This window comes from Sinohyriopsis cumingii, chromosome 4 (assembly GCF_028554795.1).
Source record: "Sinohyriopsis cumingii isolate HCF-2022 chromosome 4, ASM2855479v2, whole genome shotgun sequence".
Lineage (NCBI taxonomy): Eukaryota > Metazoa > Mollusca > Bivalvia > Unionida > Unionidae > Sinohyriopsis > Sinohyriopsis cumingii.
The window spans coordinates 100250954-100273508 of record NC_142964.1 but is presented as its reverse complement, the minus strand read 5'-3'; the positions used below and the strand labels follow the sequence as shown (position 1 = coordinate 100273508).

General features: G+C 36.3%; 1 protein-coding gene across 3 annotated transcripts in view; it reads left to right on the top strand.

Annotated features, from left to right (window-relative positions):
• LOC149801768 (uncharacterized) overlaps positions 1-22555 on the top strand; it is a 274626-nt gene that overhangs the window by 235381 nt on the left and 16690 nt on the right. For all 3 annotated transcript variants that reach the window (XM_089956110.1, XM_089956109.1, XM_089956108.1), the window contains 2 exons: positions 3740-3922; positions 20664-20876. In XM_089956110.1, coding sequence (XP_089812236.1) covers positions 3740-3922; positions 20664-20876 — 396 coding nt within the window. The remainder of the gene's footprint in view (positions 1-3739; positions 3923-20663; positions 20877-22555) is intronic.

Genomic DNA, 22555 nt, shown 5'->3' with positions numbered 1-22555 from the left:
CTAGTATTGTTTGTTTCTGCATCATCGCATTGGACATTTTAGATCAGTGCACCAGTAATTACGTTTTTCCTTTGCTTTGAAATTGTAAATTATTGTTGTTGTGGGGTTTAACGCCATTTTTCAGCACACGATATGCTATACATGGTGGCCAGTATTAATGGTGGAGGAAGAACCCTGGAAGAACCACTGATCCATGAGAAGCTACTGGCAAGCTTTCTGACATACCCACATTGGCCAGATCCTAGACTCGAACCCATGCAGACAGAGGTGAGATGGCAGTGATCCGTAACGGAGAGCGCTTTAGACCACTCGGCCACTCATGGCCCCAAAATTGTAAATACCTAACTCATTAAAACATAATCCCAGTATGACAACATAGCAAACAAACAATACGGTTCATGTTCGATACTAATACCGTAAAAGCTGAGTTGTAATTTGCTTTGATGTAAGCGACCTTACACCATACCTGCCAACTTTCACGTGGGGAGGAAAGAAAAAAACCTGATTTTTGGAATCGCTCCACGCTTACCTCCCGACTTTGTATCTTCCAATTTTTGCAGAGAACACCCGATTATTAAATTATGTCATCGATTTTCATTTCTTCTAAACAAAAAAGTCCTACAAGTTCTGTTGTATCACCTGTGAATTATTGTTGTGATGAAATAATTACTATGCTATAAAGAATTTGCTTCTTCACTAAATAAAACGTTAAGTTTAAACATTATTCACGTAAATTGGTGATTTTTTTACCTCTACAATAATACAAAATAAAAAAATAAACCAGAACAAAAAAGTAAACCACAACAATAAAATCGTCCACAATTAATTTCAATCCAAAGAATGATCACTACGAATGCTGTAACTCCATATGCTATACCGCCATTCCCATGAAAGAAACTTACACGAGTGAACACCTGGCATTTTTATACCATACATAGTAATGTTAATTACCATCATTAAATAAAGAAGGAATGAAAATACATACCATGCAGCAAATGTCCTCAAAAAACTAATTCAGAATACATGTTTTATAATAAACAATACTAAATGTTTTACAAGTTGACAATAAGGGAATAAGGTCAGATATACAAAGAGGGGAAAATAGTTGCCGCATGTACAGTACCATGAGGCTGGCAATTTTGGTACCTTTAGTTCAACAAAATTGGAAATCCTTTATTTGCCAACCAATTGCTGGTGCTTGCATAATACACAATAGTATAGAACATGGTTTCTTTGAATTATGGTGGAGGGCCAATCGTTTTCACAAAATAATTGCATGGATATGGATTAACTTTTAATTAGTCGTGCTGGCTTTCTTGCTTGTTTAATCATCTTTAGCTATTGTGCAGTTTGACCACAGTTGACCAGAACATCCTGGGGGAAAATAGGGCACATCACAGGTAGAAACATCGAGTCTTTTTGTGAATTTCACACATATTGGACCAAGTGATCGATCAATATTTAGTGAAAGCAAGGCTTTAGAAATGCCACAAAAAAAACTCCCGATTTTAGGTCCCAATGTATTTTTTTTATTCAGTCTCCTTGGCTTTTGAAAGGTTCATATGTATGCCTTGCACCCCGTTGTACAAATCTATGGTAATCGTGTTAATATTATGGAATAAAAGGCAATTACACATCAATATACTGGTATAGTTACCGGTCAAAATTCCCTCTTATCACAAGCCAGTTTCAGGTTTTATTGATTAACTGGCATGTACTGCTGTCTCAAAACGAAAGACAAATTCGCTGACTATCAACATAGGAGATGCTGAAACATCAAGCTTTCCATTGTGTGGAAAATTATGATGCTTGTTCAGCTAAAACACAAAACTAAAATTGATTGATGTTGATCTTAGTTGATCTATATGAGAATTTTAGCCTTTACTATTACCACTCTTCGTGAACATGTTAATTATGCTGGTTATGTGCCTGTACAATTAAACATGCGTACCTTTTTAAAAATATTACCTCAATTTGTAGGATCGCTTATATCATTGAAAATGAGTAACTTGTGAGTGCGTGATTCAATGTAAATGAAACGGCTATTAATGACTAGTTGAAATTTTATCTGGAAGAATGCAATTTGTTCGAAACAATGAATAAAGCAAAATTTGCATCTAATATGTTTGGGAATAAGTAAGGATTTAAGTGATGCTATGCACGCTTTGCACTGTGTAAGTACTGTACATTATAGTTCAGCATAGTCTCCCTGGTAAACTTAACTGGCCCACAAATTATGAAGTCTGTAGTTACCTTTATTTAACATCGTGTTGGAGAAATCAGAAAAGATACACATGCAAAATAATAACAAAATTAATCATAGTACTTTATAACAGTTTAATAATTATCAGGTCACCGAAAGTTACTTTTTTTGGTACATACCTTTGTCTTAGGACACAGAAAAAATTATTGTTTCATGTCCCAAGATTTACAGCTCTTACAATAGTCAACAAAAAGGCCTAAAAACTGTAAAGTTTAGACATTGGCCTGTGGATAAGCCAACCCCCCTTCTTCCAGGCCTTTATTTTTCCTAAATTATTTGGCTTATACACGAGTAGATATGTTAGTTACAGCCAAAAAGATTTTGTCTCTGCCATGTGTAAACTTTTGGGACATGCATGTTGCAGACAACAAAAAAAAATCCATTTAAGTCTGCAGTGTCTAAAAAATGATGTCTTTGAAATGCAGATACTATATAACAACTAATTATATATGACTGATCCCTCATTTAATTGTCTGGCCATGTTAGAATTAAAAAAACTGCCAGTATTTAGGGGCATGGATCAATAATATCACCATCATTTAGAATCTCATTAAGAAGACATGATGGGGTGGGGGTGCTATGATAAATCTCCAAAACTAACAAATCAGAATCCTTTTATAATACACAGTGATATAACTGCCATTAGCTCCATTCAAGGACATTTATAAAAGTAAAACAGTATTAAGGTAATGATATTGCTTTCCAGAAAAGATTGTTTCAAACTGGGCTGCAAGATTACAGATGCAAGATGACTTTGAGCTAAGATTTTTGCAAAACTACTGTGACAGAAAATGGAGAGCTGATGGACCATCAGTTAACAGACACTGTATCACCCTTTACAAACTTTTAGAGTAAAACTTTTCAAAACTTAATATGAACAGAACAAGAAAACTGAGAATGGCATATTATTGCCTTTAACTTTAGTACAAATGTAGTCCTCTGTGTTGTCATTAGTATGGCATGGTCCACTTGGGAAATTATTGACCAAGGGGTCATAATGACCAGGAATTTTGGTCAGGGTATGTGTTCTTCAAGTAAACATAATGTGCATAAACTATTATTTTCTTTGACTTACCATGACTGTGACCTCTAAATAACCTTTAGAAACCAGAGTCACCTTTAATTGCAAACCATTTACAAATTGAAGTCAAATAGCCTACTTTAAAAGAGAAATTGTTCAGCAAACCCCATTTTCTTTGAACCATAATGACCATAACCTTTGATCTTTAGAGCCCATAATCAGTATTCTCTTCCATATGTTAAGTGCAAGCCCTCTGCAAATGTAAGTCAAGGTACAAAATCTATTATTTTAAAAAATCTTTCAGAGTATGTTTTATCTACAAACTTTTGACCCAAAAATCTTTCAATTTCTTTCTTACCAAACAATGGCATACAATGGCAAAACAGTCAGTATGACAGTGGATGACACACATGCCTGGTGAAAAAAAACTGATGTATTTGAATTTCTGGTTTCAGGCCCAGCTAATTGCTCAATCCATAGGTCAGGCCTTCCAGGTGGCCTACATGGAATTCCTGAAGGCCAATGGCATAGAGGACCCAGGCTTAATGAAGGAAATTGATTACCAGGATGTTCTAAACCAGCAGGAGATCTATGGTGAAGAACTTAACCTTTTTGCCAACAAGGATATGCATAAAGAGGTCAGTCCTATAACTGCTAATATATATAGTCTCATCAATCATCTCATCAGCTAATTAGAACATCTTCAATTAGTAGGGAAGAGAGATCAAGCCAGCACTTCCCCACGTCATTCTTGCATACAAGACTTATGTGGATTTCTTCATTTTCATCATCTAACTATCACATCAAAAGGCAGGGGATCCTGAATGTGACATGAGATAGTACTAGAACTGATGGAGAAAAATAGGGTTAGACCAGTGTCATTCAGACATACATCACTTGGGTTGTGTTTTACCAGAGTTCTAATGAGTTTCCACCATATTTTCATGCAATTTTCAAAATGTACATGTAATGGCTTCATATGTGAGATGGTTAAACTTAGGGTGGTATAGAAAGCCACAAACCATCAAGCTTGGGTAGAAAATCAACTACCTTGGGATGGAACACCACCTACCATCACATGTTACAAAATTGTGGATACACATGTAATTTAACTTATATTCTTGATACTGTCCAGCTTAATTATTGAAGTATTTATGATAAGACTTAAATTCCATCTGTTAATAAAATCTATGAAACCAGTATGATAATCAATGTATTCTGGGAATATGGCATTTTGGTATAAGTTCGATTTTGTGGAAGTAGTGGAAATTGAAATCTGTATAATGGAACTTGCAAAGGAAATAGTGATTGGCCATGAAGTTATTTGCCATCCAAAGGATGGGCACCTACAAAGATCTGGATCAGTAAAATATTCACTTTTATTCTCCACCAAGTTTCAGCTAGGAAATATGATTCACAAGGACAATATTGTAAAACTGACTGTATTTAGCAAAGTAATCTAGTAATAGTACCTGTGGTTGAAATAGTACTATGATAATTTGCTTCTTTCTGGTTTTTGTTTATCAAAACTTGGTGATTGCAGTTTAATTGGATCACACAAGATGGATGAATATGGCAGACATGTATTTTAGCTTCTTTGGGGATTCCATTTATTAACACATGATATGCTATGCATGGTGGCCAGTATATTTGGTGAGAAAGAACCCAAGAAGACCCCAGGATGAGCCACCAACCCGTGGGAAGCTACTAGCAAGCTTTCTCACATACCTACACTGGCTGAGCCAAGACTTGAACCAGTGTGAGCAGGGTGAGATATGAGTGATCTGTAAAGGCGAGTAACTTATGCCACTCAGCCACCCGGAGTACACAATTACAGGTAAAACCCTTCATAACGTGATGCTTGGGGTCTAAAGAATAACATTGCAATATAAGCGAAACACATTAACAATATTTCTTTAAAAAACTCCCCCATAAAAACGTGCATTGAAATTTCATTGTCTTCAGTTTTAACTAACGCCTTGGTTATATATAGTTTGTTTTGTTCACCGAGTTTCATGAGACATCAAATTTGCTTCAGTTTTGAATTGTATACATGCCAATATGGCAGAAATGGTGCATGGTGAAGTTAAGGCAACATTAAATGCAGTGCTGGGATTAAGAATTTGCTAGGGAAACGAATAGTTGGCTTTTCAGAGATCATGTATTTAGGATGTTAACCCTTTACCTCATAGAGTGTATGGCTTTCTAGCCCTGTGATATACGTGTAGCAAAGTTACCCAGTGCAATGCACTATAAATAGAACACCTGTTATCTATTCTACTCCATGCACATAGGCCTGCCTGTTAACTGTTAAACAGTGTAGTATAGGTTATGTTTAATAGAATCTTAACTGTTTTACATTTTTGGTACATATATATTATATATGGACAGATTAAGAGTAAAAACCGATCATTATAGCTGTATAATTATTTTTCATGGAAGAATTTTTAAAGTGCTTTAACACCTTGAGAGAACTCGTTCACCATCAAAACAGTGAAGCTGCATGACCAACTGTAACTGCCATTTCTCATACTTGAAATTTACAAGTTCTTTGTCTCCGTCGACATCACTGAATCATCTGAATTTCATATTTTAAAAAAACTAACTGCTGCCTGCATCAGTATCAGAGCCTTCACCTAAGTTATTGAAGCTTTCATAGTTGTGATTCTAATCATGAAAACTCGAGTAAGTACTGAATTAATTCTGCGACCTCCATTTAGGAGAGTGGAGAATACAACCCAGTTATTTTAAATAGCAGATTTCAACCAGAGCATAAACAGCGACAATGGGATCTGATGTACTGGTCATTCACACCAATGAATGTAGTATCTAATAGGTGGTTTTCCCTGAAGGTGATGCTATGAAAACCAGCTCAAAATGGCTGATGTTTACAGCAGGCATCATAAGGCGCTTCCATGAGAATGGTGTTGAGGCTTCAAAAGGCGTGTATGTGAATTGGGAAGAGGCATCCAAAGGCACTTCCATGTGAATGGAGTAGAGGTGTCAAAAGGCATTTCCATGAGAATGGTGTAGAGGCGTCAGAAGGCGCTTACATGAGGTAAAGGGTTAAAAAGAGAAGTCACCTTAAATTAAAAAATGGGAGCCATGCTGCCATCGTGTTATAAGCATAATTGCATTATAATGAATCGCATTATAATGGGTTTTACCTGTATTAAGTTCTTTTCATTGTTATGATTCAGAATACACAGTAACAAGTAGCAGATTGGTTGCTTTTTTCTAGAGAACATGTGCTATTCTGTACAGAAAAAAACATAATATCAGTAATACAGAAACTGTTGCTATTGTGTAGCTGGCTCTTTTCCAGAAAGAAAATACCCAGACTGTTTGATGAGAATTCTTCCTCCTTTAGGGTTAACCAGAAAGTTATGGAATACCTAAATGCCCCTGGTCCAAGCCACGGATATTTAAGCCATGTTCACATTCTTACATTCATTTTCCAGTTGCAGACATTACTGCTACTTAAATTTATGTGACAGAGAAATTGCTACTTTTTTAACATCACAATTGAAGGTTTCTCTTTATTTGCATCTTTTTGTGTGAGTGGAATTACCACTAATCAAGAACTTTTTTCTGTTCAAATTGAGCTTGCTCACTCTGTATTGATCGAGCGATATTCTCATTTTTTTCTGGCTACATTATGGTATAACCTTTCATTTAGGTTCTTACCACATAAGGGTATTAGCATAACCATCACTGTTGAGAATTATTTTAAGCTTTGGTGTATTTAGTAATATTCTATCCTTGCAGAATTTGGCTGAAAGAGGACATAAGGTTATCCCTTTTGCAGCCTATGGTCTGGTGAGGTCTGCGACTTTGCCAGACATTGACCTACTTACAAAGGAAGGAAGAAAGTTATTTCTTCATCTTCCTCAGAATTATCAGGGTTTTCTTTCTCAAAGTCTCTCAAGTCACAGAAATTACCAAGGTTTTTTCAGAGACTCTTCTGTTTAAGGAGCCCCATTACAAGGGAGGTAATAAGTCAGGTGAGTTACACCCTTTCAGGAGGGTGGACCAGCAACCTCTACTCACCCACAGCTTGATGTGGATTAAAAGTAAGTCCCTCTTTAAAGGAGGTGCAGAACTGTTTCAGTCCCCAGTGTCCATTGTCTGCAAAGGGTAAAGGTAGAATTTTGATCAAAGCTGATCAGATATAGGGAAGGGTGTTCCTGTAGATCAGAGTACCTCACTGGTCATTGACCAGGTACCAGGCAAAAGTTGAGACGACCCCCCCCCCTTCAAACTGCAGTTTCTTCCTAGTGGAGATAATACAGATGATGAACTAGAAAAGGGTATCAGATCAACACGCACACACACTCACACCCTTTCCTTTAATATCTCTAAATCCTTATTGGATGTATGGCCTTCCACAACAGAGAAGTTATTTGCCCTCTCCCTGCAAGCAGCCATGGGCTTCATGCCCCATGCCATCTGATAGAGGTTGATGCTTGCAGGCCATGAACCAACATCTTCCTCTTACAAACTTGGGTCAAAATACATGGAGGGGGATGGGCATTCTTCCCCCAAACATTCAAGGAGAGTAGAGAGTAGCCCTCACCCACCTATGAGTCTGCAGTCCATTAGCTCTGTCAGGAGTTACAGGTCCAAATCTTTCTTTCCCCCAAATCTCCCCTGAACAGTGAAACATTGGGTTGCATAGTTAAACCTCAGAGGAATGGGAATTAGACAAAGATGTATTCTCTGTCCTCATCGATTCACATGGGTTTTGATACAAAATAGGCTAACTTGGCATCCCATCTCTTCAGGTCCCCTGCCTCTTTCCATCTGTTGGTAGAGGTAGCAGAGGAGGAAAACCTATCTTTTGCCCAGTGATCTGTCTTCCAAGCCTTCAGGCTCTGGTGCCACCAAAATCATTTCCATCTTGGAGACTCTTCCTGGGACTATGTCTCAGCCAGATCTCTTGTTGCTTCCTCACTTGCTTACATTAAGCAGCTTTCCCAATGGTTTAGTAAGGCCCAGGACTTTGCTAGTAAGCATAATGGATGGTCTGTGCCCCCTCTGCCTTGTGAGTCTTGGTCTCTGCATCATGCTCTAAGGTTCATACCCCTTCCTGGCCCATTAAACCACCCACTTTTATTGCCGAAGCAGCTTAAATGGGTATATCCTGGACTAAACTCCCAGTTAGAACACCACAAACTTTAGAACAATGGCTAAATCACTGTTAGCCTTAGTCTTGCTTGCCAACCTCTTTTCAGCAGCCTCCTTGTATCTGATAAAGGAGGAATTTCTGTTACCAATTGCCATTCATAATTTGTTGGAAGCAATGGCCAAAATATATTGATATTCCTTATTAGTGTAGCCGCTTCTCATACAGAGTGATATTGCTTAGGATAAATTCAGTGTTTTACTAGAGCATGGTAAGAACTTTCAAAGGGTTGCTCCAGTGTGGTTTCTCAAAGCATTTACTAGGATTATTGGGGTAGTGGCAGCCGATTTAAGATAACTAGGTATCCCTATCCTCCAGTATTTTGATGATTGGTTGAATATTAATGGCCAGTCTATCAGGCTAGATCTGTCTCGTTGTTGGTCCATTGTGACTTTGCTGTGTCTTTTACCCATCCTAGCAAAATGGGAGCCAACTCAATCTCATGATTTTATCATCATGGGAATGAATTCCTCATGAAAAGAGGATTTGTCCATGTCCCAATGGAACAAAGTTTACACTCTTGAGAGCCAATGTCCAGGCTATCAGCTAATCTCTTTCCTTCTCAGCTAGGGACCTTGTATTCCACAATGGATCTGTGTTTTTTATTGGGTTTTTTGGGAGGTGGGTAATAATAATTTGAATGATGTAATACTTAACTGTTGCTATTGCCAGATTACCTCCTCCCACCCTGCACTCATAAAGTTAGGTTGTGCCCTAGAAAAAGAATGAAGGCTGTATGCATTGGAAATACGCCTGTGGAGTATCCCAGGAGCAATTCAGTGTTCTGGAATCTTCTAGTGCACCCTTATGGAGGACAAATTCTCAACACACAGTTGGCAAATTTTCCACCTGGACAAGAACCAGTTATGCAATAGCAACAGGTCAGTATTACATTGTTAAAATTTGTTTTAAACCTGACAAAAAGCTACATTTTTGTGAAGGGAAGGAGATTTTCAGTTTTTAAGGTGGTCAGTTTCATATGAGAATAAACATATGATCAATGACTTTTAATGAATAGATGTAAAAGCAGTTCTTTGTATTATCAGCACAACAGCAGCAGTCACGTTTTATGATAATGGTACCGTCATATGCATTTTGACTGCATAATGGCAGACATCCCCAAATACTGAAAACTAAATTTTCACCAACAGTCTCACCAATTGCATTGGGTACAATGTTATTGCTACTCCTTACAAATGGAAAGTCATATCAGATAAATTATGAAATATATAGTTGGTCCTGAATGGGGAAAAAAATGGTGCCCATTTGACCTCAAATGTGGTCACAATGGCAGCCACCTTAAAAATCTTCTGGTCACCATGGCAGCCACCTTAGGAACCTTCTGGTTGCCTCTCTCTCTCTCTCTCTCTCTCTCTCTCTCACACACACACACACATCACAGTAAACTGTCAGACTGCAAATATAGCCATATGACAGAAACATTTTTTAAATCTACGTAAAGATCCAAATCACACACACATGACAAAATTAAATGTGAATCTTTTGGTACAGTTTTAAAAAGTAGGAAAATTAAATTGCTTGTTTTTGTGGACATTGATTATTTACCAATTTGTTATATTATGTAATCTAGGTACTTCAGTGAGTTAGAATTAATTTGAATTTTAATTTTAATTGTGCTTATGTGAAGTTGTATGGAAAAAATATACGGTATAAAGTCAAAGACGGGCACATAAACCTTAAGGACCAACCATTTAATAACATTTAACTTTGATGTTTAATTTTATTCATGTTAATTAAGTGTTACATTTTATTGATGCTGCTAAAATGTTATATTATCTAGTCAGCAACAATGAGCTGAATTATTAAAGTCATATATATATATATATATATATATATATATATATATATATATATATATATATATATATATATATATATATATATATATATATATATAATAGAACCGAATTGAGCACTAAAATGGCATCTGTGTATGTTTTAATGGCAAGACGCTTAAGCTTTTTGACGAGGCACCCTGTAGGCTGGTGCAGATTCTCTGCTGACAGAATCCATTATCTTTTCGGATGCTCATTCTACCCTCCTGGCTGGGAACATAGAAACTGACCTGTATTCTAAACCTACTGACTCTCACCAATATCTATTTGGATCAGCTGCCATTCCCAACATGTAATAAAAACCTTCCTTATGTTATGTGCATTCGTACTAAATGCAAATACTCTAGTCCTGCAATCAATGAAAGAGACTCAGAGAGCTCTAGGGGCACCTTGGAAGGAGAGAGTACAGAAGAAGCTCCATTGAGGAGACTATAAACAAAAGTAGACTCCTCAATACAGCTTCTCGTGGGTCAATGGTTCTTCCTGTGGCTTTCCCGGGTTCTTCCTCCACCATTAATACTGGCCGCCATGCATAGCCTATCATGTGTTGAAAAATGGTATTAAACCCCACAACAACAACAACTCCTTAATACAAAACCAAGAACACCAACAAGCTTGCCCTCTTTATGGTAACTTTCCACCCTGATGTCCTAAACCTTCAACAGATCATTTGGAAGCATTGGCACCATATTGAATCACCTGAACATCTGAAGGGAATCTTTCAAGAAGTTCCTTTGGCTTTGTGCCATAGACCTAAGATCTCGAGGACCATCTATTATGTGCCAATTTAACCTGGCAAGACCAAAGATTCAGGCACATACTGCTGCAAAGACCAGTGTTGCCTAATATGCAAACATTTGCCAGAGACCAAATTGTTCAGAAGTTCGACAACAGGACTTAGTTACATGATCAGTGAGAAGTTAGGATGTCAAGCCAAATGTAATAAATCTTATGACATGCAAAATCTGTGCAGGGTCTGACTATGTTGGTGAAACTCATTGCTTTCAGAAAGCAAATGAATAATCACAAAAGTCACATTCGCAACAAAATCAGTGTGAATGTTACCAATTGCTACAACTCAATTAGACATTCAGTGAAGTCCCTCAAGAGGCATCCAGTTTGAATCACACCTGGGGTAGACTGATGTATAATGCCTATTTAAGGAACAATACTGGATACTACATTTGAAAATTCATTGGGCGTTTGAACTAAATGAAATGATATAACCTTTACATTACAGCTAGTCATCAGTTTTTCACCCCCACACAATTTTTGCAATATTTGCCCAAGTATGATTATTATTATTATTATTATTATTATTATTATTATTATTATTATTGGTGTTTTATTATTGGTGTTGTTGTTGTTGGACATCTTGAAAGTACTGTAGTCTTACTACTACTCCAATTAAAATAAGTTCAGGTCAAAATGCCTGAAGCAATTAACAACAATCTCACAAACTGTTTGCTTCTATTCACTATTTACTACACACACTAAAGAAATTCAAAAAATGTAGTCTTTTACAAGATAGCATTTATTAATACTTGAATGTATATTTTTTAAATGATTCTTTATGTACAGGGAGCCCTGGGTGGCAGAGTGGTCTAAATGCAGTCACCTTTACTGATCACTGTCATCTCACCTCCGCCTGCATGGGTTTGAGGCTCAAGCTCAGTCAGTGTTGGTGAGAAAACTTTACTGTGGGTCAGTGGTTCTTACTGAAGTTTGCCTTGGGTTCTTCCTCCACTAAAAATACTAGCCGCTACATATAGCCTGTTGTGTGCTGATTAATGGTGTTAAACCTACTTCAGCAACAACTTTATGTTCATTTTGCTTAGTTCTTGTAAGTATTTGTTCTTCCTAAGTATTTATCACCATTTATTTATCACCATTAGCATTGATTTGGTTATGAATATTACTCCCTCGAAAGTGCAAACCATGGTCTACTTAGAGAAACTCTCCCCTCCCATTCAGTATTAGCAAGTGTACCTTTAACTTTGATATATCTGTTTTTGACATGTCAAATTTTATGCACGAGATATGCTAAGACCATAGTTCCCAACCTTTTTGAGTATGAGGACCCCTTCTTAGCATCAGAAAAAAATTCAGACTCCCACAAGCCAATAGTTGTACTTTTAGGCTCCCTTGGAATAACCCCAAGGACACTAGTAGGCCTTTGGCCCACAGGTTGGGAACTACTGTACTGGATAAGTGAATTCAACATGAAACAAAGCATGACCCTGCAGGTGCTGTACATATCAAGGGCAATTATTGTGATAGATCTTAGGATACAAACTGGTTGGCAAGACCCCTTTAGTTGCAAGTGGATCACTGGCCCATTTAGAGGGACTGTGGTTTCCTGTCCTAGGGACATCCTTGTAAACAGGAAAAACAGATTATTTCATCTATTAATTTCCATAAAGACTGAGATCCTAAGGATAGTGTGGAACAAAAAAATTCAATTTGTCATGGATTTACTGTTGTGGTTTATAAATGTGTCTGTTGCATCTGAGATGGCGTGAAATCTGTCAACAATTCACAAATCCTTGACCCATAGCCTATTCTAACCAGATCAGTCAGGCTAAAAATATATTTATCAGACTGGTGTTCAGTACAAGACCATTACTTATACCACATTAATTGGTCTGGCTTCAGTGGATATGATCTTATTTTCATTTTATGCAACAGTTTTTAGTGAAGCTACTAAGTACTTAGTTGTATAGTAATAAATGGAATCTTTCTTACAGTAATCAAAGAAGCTTATTTATGTTGTGTCTGTGAAATCCCATTTATTCTGACACCTTTGTCACCACCTTCTTTCAGAGATGTTAGTTAGACCAGGTCGAACTGGTTTAAGTTATATAATTTAAGATATTGTGTCAGCTTGTTATTCCCTGCCACATCATTGGGCAGGGCATGTAGAATGCATTCCATTAGTCCATCAATCTGTCACAATTTTGTTCCCCAAAACATTATAAGATATTTATGGAACCTAGTCCATGTATTAGACTAGTGGTCCAGGTGCACATTTTGCCATTCAATCTCTCAAGTTTCAATAATTTTCATGTTTTGAGCATACTTAACCAAAGCCATCTGTTGTTTGTCATCTGTCTGTCAACACTTGGTTGTGAACACTCTAGAGGTTTTGTGACCAGATTTTGATCAGACTTGCAGTGTTTTATCTACCCATGCATCATGTGTCAAATACACAGACTTTTCTGATTTGATGCTCAAAAGTCTTCGACAGTACGTAAACTGACACACCCAAATGATATGTTTTGCTGATTAACACCAAACAAAGGCTTGGTCTCAAAATCGCCTCCGGTATGTAAGTTGACTCACCCCAATATTATGTTTTGCTGATTAACACAAAAAAAAGGTTTGCTCTAACTACTTTATTGGCTAGACTACAACTCTCCCCAACAGGGAAAACTACGTGCATATCAGTTTCTTACGCAGATGTTATTTATTATACATATGTTTACAAGTGAATGTGGAGCCTGTAGCTGACCTAATGTGACATGTAACTCATATCATTTGTAGCAACAGGATGTTAGAACTGTATAGTCACCACACACAAGAAAGAGGCAGAAAATAAGCACGTGATTTTAAAGTGATTCTCACAAGAAACTATTATTTTATGTGCATCCTTGTCATGCAATGAAGCAACAATTTCCATGGCTCAATTGCATGCCTTGCATTGTTTCAAGATACTGTAAGCGTTCGACTGAGAATGGCATCCAAGACAAAACAAAAATTAAAATAGATCCAAAACAAACAAAATTATCATTTTAACCGCATTTGTACAATGACCTTCGATAATAGTATTGTTATCGAACCAATGGAGCCTTCATCATCTAAAGACAAGGTACCAGTTACTCGTAAGACAAAATGTTACATTTTGTGCAGCAATAGTTGAAAACATATGCTGGCTATGTTTTCAAAAAGAAGCTAAATCGAGTGAAGAATGTGGCAGTGAAGACACCTTTATGTTTTGCCATATATATACAGAGGCTAAAAACACCTCCATGACCAAACGTCCAAACAAAATAACTTTCAGAACAGTATACTGGCAAGGCATGCTTGGTAACCATAACACAAACTGCTGATTGAAGGTCCACAACACCAGACAGATTTAATGCAGTTTTACAAACAAGACACAGCAGTGAAAGTGCTACTTTAGTGTGTACATTGGCTGAGTATAGATAGAAGACATCCCTTTTTTAAATGCAAATTTCTTCTAATTTAATACACGATTTAACAGCTGCAGAAACTGATGCCATTGGCATTTTGAAGAATTCTATCGATCAGTATGACTCGGCTACTACCTATTCAGAGTTACTGGAGAGCCTATCAAACTTTGTTGAGAATAGTCTTATACGTGACCTGCAAAATTAGTCATTTGTGACAGTAATGGCAGATGAAAGCACTGTCAGATCCAACAATAATTCTATATTTTTAAAAAATCATGTTGATGGTTTCATGTCATCAGAAATAATCTGAGCTCCTATGATATGAGCTCAGATTATTTCTGATGACGTGAAACCATCAACATGATTTTTAACAAATATAATTTTCAGATGCATCTGGCAAGGGAATGGTCTTACTGGCTTTAGTAACAATATATAACAAATATTTTTGTTGTGTATTTAAACAATTAATTATTTTTAAAAACTACTGAAGACTGATCATTTGCTTCAATAGGAATCATAGGTTTGGATTTTGACTTACTGTGTTTGGTCTTGATGAGTTAAATGACTTAAATGAAGCCATTTGTAAATAAAACACTGGAATAGGTATGCAAGCTTATCAAGATCTAACATGGATTTTGTTGTGAGTGACAGGCATCAGAATTAACAAGATGATTTTGCATCTGATTGGCTGAGCTTGTAACCAATATGGAGGCAAACTTTCTGATCAGATTCTGATCAGATTTGGCATGCAAGCTAATACAATCAAAATCTGAGATAATTGGAAAATTAAATTATACTTACCAAGTTGAAGTTTGATAATATCATAGAACCTATAGTACCCTTAGAGATAACATGAGATGATGCATAGTTCACATGACTGATTAGTCTCTAGAGAGGTCACAGGATGACAGAAAAGGAGGGTGGGTCTTTTTTGGCAGGATCCCTTCTGACATTTGTTGATAAAATACTATATAGTCATATGCAATTTGAAATTAAATGATGCTTTTATAACCAATAGAGCATATTCATTAGTGTTTTTGTACATATATTCATTGATCTGAAATCACCAATGAGTAAATTTTAGAGCTAGGTACCATGACAAATTTATCCGCTCCGGTGGTCTAGTGGTTAGAACATCCACTTCGGATGTGGGAGATCATGGGTTCAATCCCCAGCCAAGTCATACCAAAGACTTACACAAATGGTACTAACAGCTGCCTCGATTGGCGCTCAGCATTTAGAGGTTAGTGTTAGGACTGGTCAGCCTGGTGTCAGGATAATGTGACTGGGTGGGACATCATGCTACATGTCTGCGGCATGATGCCCCAGTGCTAGACATCACTATAAACTGCCACAATGCAGACATCATAGCGATATGACTGAAAAATTGTTAAAGCTTCATTAAAAATCAAAGTCACACATACATGACAAAGTTTGTACAGCAGTATTCCACACATGGTATTTCTGAATGTACCTTGATATACCAGTTATTTTAAAGACCAACAATTCAGTGTTTTGGGGCATGGGCATCTTTTTGTTTAATTTACATCTGTCAATAGCTGGAGAAATATCTTAGTCTTTTTGTAGCAAGTTAACACCATATTTTATCCATGATATTATTTGGAATAAATATTAATTATCTTAAGATAAAACAGGCCATCTAGAGAAAATATTTCAGCTGAGAAGAAAATAACAGCCCCTACCTACCCCTGAAAATTAAATGGTCATTATCCTATACAGTAGATTAATTTGCTATGTGTATGTTAATTGTTCAGTATGTAGCAACTGTAACTATAGTGGTACGATTAAGCTCAGTCTGATACCGTGTGCTGACTTTAGAGAACATATTTATAAAATAAGAAGTATTGATACTGAAGACTACAATTTTCTAGCTACACTACTGATATAATAGGCAGGGAAACTTTCATTTGGATGCCAATACCCATGGGACGATGTTTATCAGAGATGGCCAGTAAACACAACAAACACCTACTCTGTAAACTAGAAAATTTAAAGTTTTGACAGAAAACAAGTATGCTTCTGAAAATGGTAGGATGAGTCACAGTCTTATAAAGGAATACATATGCTTAACATGTTCACAAACACTAGTAATAACTAGAACATGATGTTTTTTGAAGGTTTGTTTTAATCTGAATTTTTTCCAAAAGTTGGGTTTGGCCTTAATGTTTCACACAATTCCATTTACCCACAGCAGTTCATATGTGACATGCAGCAAACCTGTGGTTATAGGATATCATACATTTGTAATATTTGCCATTAATGTATGACAGATACAGCTATTTTTAAAATAAAAAGATCATTTTTTCAAAACTATATTGTCATGAATAATAGAAAGATGATGTTACTATCATTAAAGTCATAAGATGATTCCTTGGTAATTTCTGTACATAATACTGATGGAAACTACTGACATACCAGTACATTGAAAAAGTACCATGTGTACATAACAAATGAAGAAAAAAAACCCAGTATACCAATAATAATACCTCACACCTCTAGTAAATTGCCATTTTAAAAGTTACAACAATTTTTGGTCAGTGTTCACATCGTGATAATAAAATAGAAATAAGCAAGATTTCTGACCATTATTTTGAGAAGTCTCTCTCTCCCTTCCTACATCCCCCCCCCCCGTGACACTCAAATTTGTTATCATATTATCAGTAGAAATTGCTTGTAAATAAAAATTACTAATTGACAGCATACCTTTAATTGTAAAATACAACTGACTTTTTGTTAGGTTGGTTGGCATAATTAGGCATGAAAACTGGTACTCACACTTTAAACAGTTGATGGATTTAAGCTGCCACCTTTACATGAAAAAAGTTGTAAAAAATAATGGAATTTGTTGAATGTATCACATCGCTACTTTTAGATCCCTCTCAGAAAAGAACGGATTTACGTGAGACTTTGTTGACTGAATTGAGGGGTGGCACCTCCTAATTCTAAACTGAATATTTGAACAGCATTTAAACCTAACACCCTTTGTTATTTCAAAGAATGGTTTATGTCAAATAAGCTTTTTAACAAATCATTTCCTTCCTTGCAAACTTTAGTCAGATTGGAAGAATGGTGAAATTTATGATAAATGGTGGCATTAGGGCTTTAAACGGTTGCTCAAATTCATCAAGATCAGAAGACAGCTTTTGGTTCTGACCTTTGATGATTAGGGAATGGAAAGAAGCTTCCTGGGGCAATTGTTAGTAGCACCTGAACCACAAGGGATATCACTAGTGCAGCATACGTATATGTCAAGCTTTATTTTCTTCATTTGAGATAGCATTGACTCATTCTTAAAAGAACAATTAACAGATTCAAGTTTCACTGGATTATGGTAAGTACAATCAAAATATGACATTTAAACATCAATTCATGTAATATACCTTTATATATACAATGCCTTACTTACGAGAAAAAAAGAAGTTTCATTTGCATACTCAATTTGGTTACTGCTGATATACTTCATTGAGGCAGAAGGCAGAGTGAAACCACTGTTTGGTTAAGAAACACATGGCTGCAGACCATCTGAGAAAGGTGACCGCTGATTACATAGGAAATCTGTCCTGGTGGTCATTAACTCAGATGACCATTAGGATGGGTTTGATTGTACTACCAAAAACATATTTTATACTGGTTATACCATGCAATTTGAATATTATCATGGTGGTTGCTCTCCAGATGGATGGCTGTATCAACATGGAGGTTTCTAGCAGTAGACTTCTTTTGATACCTAGGTGGTCCTAAATGAAATGGTGCCATTCATACACCCAATATAGTGGCTAGGGCAACTGTCTTGAAAATCTTGTTGTCACTACTCTGAATCGATGCTCTTTATGACGGGGTGTTTTCATCTGAAGACTCCTTCAGATGTCCACTTTCTCTCAAATGAAAATGTTTCCAAACTGACATCCAGTATGTCCGCCTCAGCAGCTAATTTGAAAATCTTGTTATTACTGAAGAATCTCAGAGATGGTTTCAGCAATCAACAGTTGAAAGAAAAAAATGGTCTAACTATGAATTCCTGCACAAAAAAATTCATTTCACCCAGTAGAGCATCAGTCCATTCAAGGAACTCAATTTGTATTTTCTTCTGTTTGTCCATTCATTATCTATTATCCATACTTTTATTTAAATAGCAAAACTTCAAAATATTTAATCTTTGACATTTTGGTTTACATATTAAATTAATGCTGTCAATGTGCCCTTTTGCCTATAGCAATTCTTCAGTTTTAATATTGTTGACATTTTCATCTGTTGGTTTCTTTTTCATTTTTGTTTCTGTGGCATAACTTCCAGACTCAGTTATCTCTTTAACACTTGGTTCCCATGCAAGACTAGTGGTCCTTATGTGCCGTTTGTTATGCAGAACTGTTTAGTTTCAGTATTTTTCATGCTTTTGTCAATTTGTGGATTCATTATCCTCATTTCTTACAAATGTTCTTATTGCTACTTCTGCTTAGATGGTCATATCGACAAGATCACTGGTCTTGACTGGAGATTCTATGTGCAGTTACTTATGGACATTGGAACACAAATATGAATTATTATTTATTTTTTTGTAAACTTATTTTGTAGCTGTATTTATAAAATACCTTGAATGGTGCTTGTTTTTGTTTTTCTTCTTCTAAAAAATATTAAATTTGAATTAGAACTGGGTATATTTGAATCTGTCTGAGAGGAGTTTAGTTTTAATCTATCCATGATGTCAGGTTCAAGGTCAAAGGCCAAGAAACAGATTGTTGTCTGCACTGCACCTGAGAATGTATCAACTAAGTCATAGTTTTGTTACCAAATTTTGTCTTTTGGAATTTCCCCAGAATATCAAAGATTTTGATACCATCACAAACAAAATAAAATGAGGGAAGAAATGGACTGCTCATGAATTCCTACCCTGATTCTTTTTGGCCATTGAAGCTCAAGTAGCTTGGATAAGACATTCATAAATAATTACTTGTTGATTGATTGTACTGAATATTAATCATGCACACTTCACTAAATTCAAATGTTTTCATGAAAGCTGAAAATGACATTTGAAACTATGGGGCATGGAAATTTTATTTTTCCAAAAGAAAACATAGAAGAAAGTTACTTAAGATATTGTTGAGGACATCCCTGTTATTTATTAATTAAACTTGTCATGACATCACAATACAGTATGCAGTGATAGTAGAAAGTACATCATAAACCATTCCAGAATTTACATAGTGATAAAAATATTGTGGCGAAATTTCTGTATTCTAAATGAATTCTGGAAATAAAAATTTTAAAAAGGATTTTCATTCTCCACAATGGTCACCTGTAACTGACTGATGTCTATTTGACAACTCAGTACCCTCTCTGATTGGCTGATGGTTGATACCAGTATTGTGGGCATGTCAGCTGAAGTGACACTGCATAATAGACTTGGTAGGAATCCATTGTTTGTGTAAACATCAATTAATAACATTAAATGCCTATATAATGAAGTCTGTTACTTTTGACAACAGTGCCATACAAATTTTACACTTGGATTCCTGATAAGCATGCATTTAGGTTGGCATCCCTGGTAACTTCACAATTATCAAAATGAGTAGTTTATCTGGGTTGACACAATTAAAATTGTGCATTATGAAGAGGTTAAAGAATTTCCACCAATTTCATAAATGTCATATCTTCCAGATTGTATGCCACACAAACTTAAAACCTTGAAATGTCACTTAGACTTTTATTTTCATGAAGAAATGTAATTTAAGTGTCAAATCTTCCTAATTACCCTTAAAATAGGGTCTCATTATGTGCTCACTACACATTTAGCTTATTAGGCTTGTTGAATAATACCAAATACCACTCTGAGAAAACAGCTTGTGGTCATTTATATACTTATAAGCATAAGTTGGATCCAGCAAACAACATTGACACTAATCTGCTGTCACATAATATGATGAAGAACATGGGTCTGTTTGTTTGTTCTGCTGATTACTCCTAACAAACTGCAGAGACCCAGATCTTCTGGTGCATTTTGTGACAGCTTGTCGGCATCTTTGCTACTGTCGCTTGTTTTATAACCAGTAAATATTCAAATAAGATACTCTTTCATTACAGTCTGATGTTGGAAAATATTTTACGTGCTCTCTGTATTTTCTTGCAGGTGATTGTGCCCAAGGTAAAGGGAGAGAATCTTGGTATTGTGATTGTAGAGTCTGGCTGGGGTTCAATGGTCCCTACAGTGGTAGTTGCCAACATGGCCCCAGCAGGTCCAGCAGCCCGCTGTGGTCAGCTGAACATTGGAGATCAGATCATCTCAATAAATGGGATCAGCTTGGTGGGATTACCTCTCTCAACCTGCCAAAATTATATAAAGGTACAATAAGGCATTAGTAAATTTTCCTATTTCTTCAGGATTGTTACAGACTGAAATGTTGAGTCCCCCAAACAAATACAGTGGACTAAAACAGATGTGAATTCATTATTATTTTTATGGTACCAATTTTTTTTAATGGTTGCTGCAAACCCTGTATTAAAGGCCTATTAAACAATGAATCTTTCTTTTGAAACAAAAGCATTATCCCTTCCCCTGTCCACAAATTTTTAACAAATGAAATTTCATATTTTCTACAATTTTAAAAAAAAATAGCTGTTAAAATTGTTAACATTCTAGTACATGGCAGAAATGCCTGGAATTTGCAGTTTGCTGTATTTGTTTTTATTGGTTTAACTGGCACAATTTTTGCACAAAATTGGCTTTAGGAGACATTGAGGCAGTTGACCCAGCCTGACCAGGGTGTGTAATTGAATCTATAACCCTAAGGTTATACGTCTGGCACTCCACAGACTGTGCTACTGTTGATCTAGATTGTCAAAAAAAATAGCAGCAGCTGCTTAGACATGTGAAAGAGCAATTGTGTCTTGGAGAGGACTAGTCAGATTGGTTTTTGGATCCCCAGATAACCTTATTTTGGATGAATTCTTTTTTGGTCTTAATTGTAGCATTAAAATAACTGTATTCTGTACTATAATTCCTGAACCATTCTAAGTGATTTAGCTTATGTCATTTGAACAATTTATTTTGATGTCAAAGACAATCTTGATGTAATGAAATAGTATTGATATTAGAATTTGCTTGCATTGTCACTTGCATCCATTATCTGTATTGTGATCAAACTCATGGGCAACAACATGATATCTGCCACAGTTGGTGAACTTGCCCAGAGTTTACATAAAATGAATTAATGATACCATTTCAAGCCAGTAACAAGGATTACTGGGTACTATGTACATTTACATGCAAGACAAGTGGCACTGCATGTACATGTAGAGATACTTTTACAAAAACAAAGAAAAAACAAGCATCACAACTGCAGCCAGAATATATATGTAAAAGAAAACACCAAGACATTATCATTTAAGTGGTTAGAGCATCCATCTTGGAAGCGGGAGGTCATGGGTTTGATCCCGGGCTGAGTCATACCAAAGACTTCTAAAAATGGTACTAGCAGCTGCTTCGCTTGGCATTCAGCATTAAGCGGTTAGTGTTAGGACTGGTTGGCCTGGTGTCAGGATAATGTGACTGGATGGGACATCATGCTACATGTCTGCGGCATGATGCCCCAGTGCTAGACATCACTATTAATGGTTACATTGCAGACATCGTAGCGATATGACTGAAAAATTGTTAAAGCTACGTTAAAAATTCAGATCACATCACATCATTTAAGTGGGTTTTTATTATTATTGGCAAACAAGGATATAATGCAACTGGTGTAATTAGCCCAGTTCCAACATGCATTGAACTTGCCAGGTGCATAAATACATAATCATGATGATAGAAATATTAATTATTTAAAAACAATATACACCACTCGCTCGATAACTCGCGCCCTAATAACTTGCGAACCCGCTTATACTGCGGTGTCAGGCGTGGATCCCATTTTATAAACCCGAAAATACCCCCAACATTTATCCCTGTTTGTTGAACTATAAGAAAATCGCGATCAAAATTGGTAATGGAAACTTTGATGTATCGCTTGTTTTATCGTTGAA